The 6,283-nt window shown below is 30.3% G+C and overlaps 1 protein-coding gene across 1 annotated transcript; it reads right to left on the bottom strand.

The window, feature by feature from the left end:
* Positions 1–1,030: 1,030 nt before the first annotated feature.
* Positions 1,031–5,729, bottom strand: LOC111627925. Its single transcript, XM_023371606.1, has 3 exons — positions 4,800–5,729; positions 3,709–3,779; positions 1,031–2,280 (listed from the first exon to the last, which is right to left on the bottom strand). Exons 1-3 carry the CDS (start codon positions 5,029–5,031, stop codon positions 1,519–1,521), a joined length of 1,065 nt encoding a protein of 354 aa, XP_023227374.1. The 5' UTR covers positions 5,032–5,729; the 3' UTR covers positions 1,031–1,518.
* Between the last annotated feature and the right edge of the window lie 554 nt (positions 5,730–6,283).

The following is a 6,283-nucleotide window of genomic DNA, read 5'->3' as shown; positions in this document are numbered from 1 at the left end:
GGTGATATTTAAGACACCAAACTTAAATAATTGCGAAAATACAATAAAAATAAAACACCAATCAGAGATTTGTTTACTTTTATTAAAATATTTTTCAATTTTATAAACTTTTTATAATTTATTTTTCAATTTTCAAAATCTTATAAAGTATTTACAATATTTAAAGTGAATTTTAAAGAAAATAACAAAAATATATTGTTATTTTAATCGAGTGTAGTAATCACTACACTGAAAATTGTACACATTGTCTAATCTGCGTACAATCTTCATTCAGAAAAATATTACATTATCCGTTTTATACATGGAAAAAGTAAATTTCCAAGCCTGCGAAGAACACGTCTGAATACGTCCACGCATCTTGTTACGCCCTAAAAAAAGATTTTCATAAATTAACGATAATAAAACTCATTTTAATATATTTTATACATAATTGATGAAATAAAATCTAAAATTTTAGTTATTTACAATTAAACATAATAAACAATTGCAAAAATAAAACAATTTAAACATATTTTCTCACTTTTTTTTGTGTTTGTGGCTTGGATTTCTCTTCGAATAAACCTTCAGAGCCACCATATTTGATTTCTTTCACATCAGTTTTATTTAAGATTTTGGTATTGTCCTCTTCGTCTTTCTTATGATTTTCTGAAAGAAAAACAATTTTATAATTTAAAAATAAGTCATTTATTTATTGAAAATTATAATATCGTCATTACGAATATACACAATATTAAATAACAATAAAATAAAGCAGACAGAAGGATTTCATTTGTAAAGATACATCACAATCGTACAAGTGTTTTTTTTATATATATTTACGGATTATCAGTGTTCTTGTCAACAATGTAACTCGCTTACTAAGATTTAATAATAATACATTGGTAACAAGAAGTCCTTCCGTTGGTATATTCTGATGGATAAGAAATCATTTTATCGCCTACACGAACTGCAATTCTTATATCAAATGCATATTAATTTCTAAATCACGCAAATAAATATTACACAAAGTTATGAATTATAATGTGTTAAGATGTTATCTGTTTATGCAGTTATTTAATGTCAATGTTAACGCGACTTGAATAAAAGTTGATAAAGATTAAGAAATCAATGTCTTGTGTGTTATATTATTAGTCTTTTATGATTTATTGTTTGTAATCTTATATCAGTGTTTTATTGTGAGATTTAAATTGAGTAATATAGTAACATCAAAACAAAGAAAGAGGGGCTAATGCCCGAAACGAGACTTGTAAATTGCGTCCCAACTGAATAAAAGATGAATAATCTGCCAAGTGTTGAAAAAAGTCACTGTAGTGTGTCTGTATAAAGCAAAGTAAACTACAACGCGGTTTCATCAGAATCAAAAAAAAAATTATTTTTCATTAGAAAAAAAATTTTGTATACATTAAAGAAAGTTCTAAAAGTGTTACATCAACTTTAATTTTTCATGTATATAATAAACAATTAAAGCAAATAAACTTGAAGGACTGAAGATGTACAAATAATATCATGCCTAATAATTTATTTAATATATTTCAAAATTACTTTTATACCTAGATATAAGCAAGGCGAATGAAAATGTTGACTTCTACAAACAAAGAGAAAATCAAACATAAAATATCGAATATTTGTGGTCTTACCTTCATCAAATTTTTCTAATCCGATTTCATCTCCTACGGCGTTTTCATTAGTTTTTGAAACTTTTATATTTAGATCAAATTGATTTTCATTTAATTTAATGGCGACAGTTTCATTTTTCGATATTTCTTCACTTGTATCAGATAATTCTTTAATTAAATTTTCTTCAATTATTTTTGTAGAATTATCCACCGAAGAAAATTCGTCTTCAAGGTTTTTGTCATTTTCCGCAGGTAATTCGTCACAAATTTCGTACATTTCTGTTGATAAATCAGATTTGTCTGATTCGACATAAACAGAAGACGATGTTGGGCTGATAAATACTAATTCACATGTTTGGTGAACCGGCAAATGACCTCGAACTATTATAACATTTTGATACGTAGTACAATCGTCAGATACTTTGTTTCCGTTTGTGGTATCAGGAACGTCACCTTCAATTGACATCGTATCTGATTCCGTGCTATAATCAATTTCGGACAGAGCATCTTCATAGTCAAGCTCGTCCTCTTCGTATATTACTTCACATACTAACGAATTTTCTTCCAGCTCCAGAAACGCTCTATATAACGGTCGTAGTGTATAACCGCCGTTTACTATCGATGTGATTTGTGCTGGAGACAATGGAATTTTTGGCACGTTCTTCTGAAAAATGAGATTTCATATTATTTCTTAAACATTAAATGAACCTCAATTAAATAAACGTTTAACAGTTTATTGTAAACTAATAGCCGAATGGCTAACTTGTAAGCTAATTTAATAACATTCATAGGCATGTATTTTTACAAATACATAGTAAATAGTTTGTTGAATTTAACAGCAGGGCCGAAAATGTATTTCGGACACTTGTGTTACTACTAATGATACATAAGGCAAAAAAAAAAAAAAATACATTTAAAATGCTAACACGTTTTTTTAATTTATTGTATTGTATAATATGGCGATTTAGTGCTATAATGTTTAAAACGTAATCCGTAAAGTTGTCGACAGCGTGATTTAAGTATTTTTATTGAGTACATTGTATTGAGTGTATTGGTTTTTTAGTATTTTATTGCGTATCGGCGTTTATAGTATTTTATTGTTTTGATGATTCTATTAGCTTATGGATGTTTGTATGAGTTTTGTAGAAAATATTGTTGTCCTATATATTTCGATTGCGTCCATCTGGCTATCAGGTCTTCCTTAATTTCCAAAACAGTGTGTTATGTATATGAAAGTCGAGACTTAATATAGAAAGTGCAGTGGAAGAAGGTCTAGATTAGCTATGTAATAACTTTTGGTTCGGGCAGAAAGCCATGTCGATTTAAAGTATAGTGGTGCCTCGTATAACGTACGCCTCGAATAACGGACGCTGCAAACAACGGACTTTCTGTTTGGCCGTTACGTGAGTCGATTGCAGTCTCAGTAGACTTAAAATACCATTCGAAATGCATATGTGTAAAAATTGAAATAAATTATCTGAAGTTTTCAATATAATCGTTAAGTAATATTTAATGAAACTTATACAGAAGTGTTTGTTTTATTTTTCCTAGCCACATTCAACAAGAGGTACAGTACTACTTCATATAAGAATAGGCATATTGAAAATTGTTTGCCAATGTTAATTCTGACTTCTAGAGAAGTTGAAATTTAACATCACATCTATTACAAAATTATTTGTATTTTTCTGTTTTTTATTACGAAATTTAGTCAAGATATTTAAAAATGTGAAGAGGAAAGTTTTGGGTATTAAAACACAATTTATAATTGCTCTTTTTTGTTAGCCAATGTTCTATAATTATATGAAATTTATTGAAGTTATTAAAGTTTTTTTAATGTACTGTATTTCTGAATTCATAATATCGCAAAAATAGTGTTTAGTGCATGTTGAAAATCAAATGCATGCACGTTATATTTTAACTACGTAAAATACTTTTTACGTAGTTAAAATATAACGTGCCTGCATTTGATTTTCAAATGTAAATATAACAAGCATACATTTGATAGTTATGCAATTTGAGTTTAGATTCAATTTAAATATTATTTATTCTACGTTTATCTATGACATAAATTAAAACTTCCTACTATACTCACTTGATAAGCATACACAACATAATTGTCATATCCAAATGACGAATAAATTTCGTTAGAAAAGCACTGAAGATCTGTGAAGAAATATTTTATAATTATTATTTATCTATTTTATAACAGACTACTAATATACTTAATTGTGTTAATGAAACAATAAACTGTAAATAACAAAGCTGCAATTCACGATTAAGTTCTTGATAAATGCTAAAGCGTATTAATTCGCTTGTATTAAAGGTATTACAAATAATGGCTTTAATGATAAATTGTATTAGTAAATAATTAAGCATTTATATACAGCTTGCTGAGAGATTCTGGTATGACACATAACAGATATCTATCTAGAGGTGAGATCACATCTGAGATTAATTGCAAATTAATATAAGCAAATTTGAGATTTAAGATTATTAGATCCCCTTCACCCGCTTTTACTACATCCTCCCCTCTTCCGAGACTAATTAGAAAACTTTTAGACGGGCCTAAGTAATAAGTTAGATTTTCTGCAAAAATACAAAAACCGCATCTAAAATAGTACAGTAAAAGAAGGGGGCTTCAAGAAATTTTTAATCTTCTTTCTCTCCCCCGCGAGGGAATTTCCAAAAATTTCATTTTAGTGTGCCTTCTTACGACGTACCCTAACTGTATAGCTAATTTCAAGTTTCAATCGTTTGCCGTTTGGGCTGTGTGCTTATTATCAACTCGTCTCTGTCATACATATACACGTATATATTCTAAAATCATTTTAATTTCAATATTAGATAAAACTGCAAAGGAAAATTTTTATATTCATTATTTCCATATTAGTCTATTTAATGCATCTTCACGAATATAAATAAGAAAAAACCCCGTTACCATCCTTGAATTCAAATAAGGATTGATTTATAATGCAAATGTTATTAATGACATTAAACATTCCATTGAAAGCAAATAATGCAGCATTTCATTATATATAATAATTTCATTCATCTTTTAAAAAAATTTTAAAAAAGTTTTAACGCTTTTTTTAAATGTTAGGACAATAACATTGTTTATTATCGCATTATGGACACGTTGTAAACTAATCAGTGTAATTACACACATAAGAGAATTTAACTTACTTTCAGCATTCATTTTGGCAAAAATATCTCGCTTTCGAAAAAATCGCGTCCGAAAACAATCGCTTCTAATCAACAATTGAATTTTACAATTGTTGAAATCTCGTATATTGTTAGCGCGTTTTATTAATGTCGGGGCGCCCCTAGCGGGAAAGATAGAAGCCCGCGTTTTTTTAAGCTGTGTTCTGGGGTTTTTTATGGCGAAAAGTCTCTGAGAACTTGTATTCGCTATCATCTGACTGTATATTTCCAACGAATATAAAACTTATGTTTTGTTTACGCCGTGTCTAATTGAACCTCGTAACGTGGTGTTACAACATTCGGGCAGCCGATATGATAATGATATAAGTTAAGGAAATTTAGATACGGCGAATAGGGGTTCAAAAAAACTTGACGAAAACGTTCAGTGAACTTATGGCCGGGATTGATAAAACTGTGGTGGATCTTTTGTGGGGTCGTCTCGTTTACAATGACGACAAACTGTCGTCATTGTAGACGAGACAAACTGTATAGGTATTGTTAGATCCACTGGTAGTGAGAGGGATTGCCCTGAAGCCGATTCTGTTTCCGACTACCGAAGAAGATAAATGCTGACGGAAATCAGGTGAAGATGCTAACTAAGGATGTAGATATTGGAAGTGTCAGAGGCTTCGCCGAAGAGTCTCAGCAGTCCTAAATCACAGTATCGCTTGCCAAAGTTAGAATATCTGAAATTTGATGGTAACCCTAGAGGGTGGCTGAAATTTCGCAGTCATTTTAAAGGAATTGTTGAAAATAAAAGTATCTTAGCGGAGGATAAATTCCAGTATTTGCTGCAGGTCACTAAGGAGAAATCGAAGGCACGAGAAGTCCCAGACAGTTTCCCAAGAAGTAGTTTTCTCAGTTTTTTTAACCATCATTCTCAGCGGTAGTTTAAATTCAAATCTAGATGTTCATAAAGTACAGGCTACATTTTATTCACTCGATTTTCGTAATGCATACTTCTATTTATTTAATGAGCCTATAGTTGTAATATCCTACGTGTGGGAAGATGCATTATACAGTAGACCCCCATAACGCGAAGATACGTTCCACTTTATAAGAATTTCACGTTGTAGGAATCCTTAAATACATGAGCCAATCACAGCCCGACACGTGTCAAATTTACGGACTACGGCTGTTTGAAAGGTTTTCTTCCATAAAATTAATCAATTTTAGACTAATTCGACTCAACATTTCCAAAACACGTATAATTTTTTGGGAATAATCCATATAAACTATGCTATATACAAAAAATTGTAGGATTACTTACCAAGTGTGCACCGTTCGACGTCGCTATTGCTTAAGCTTGTTTTCGTCGCGGAGCAGCGCACCAAACGGCGGCCGCGATTTCTGATAAATTATTTTTCTGCGAAAAATTCGTTGAACTTTGGAGACATCATTAATATAAATAATTTTTATGGCCGTTGAATAAGAAATGTTTCTTTCACAAGAAATGTATAAAATTA

The sequence above is a fragment of the Centruroides sculpturatus genome, unplaced genomic scaffold, assembly GCF_000671375.1.
Source record: "Centruroides sculpturatus isolate CEXI.00-Female unplaced genomic scaffold, Cexi_2.0 scaffold230, whole genome shotgun sequence".
NCBI classification, from domain to species: Eukaryota; Metazoa; Arthropoda; class Arachnida; order Scorpiones; family Buthidae; genus Centruroides; species Centruroides sculpturatus.
This window is presented reverse-complemented; position numbering and strand designations above follow the sequence as displayed.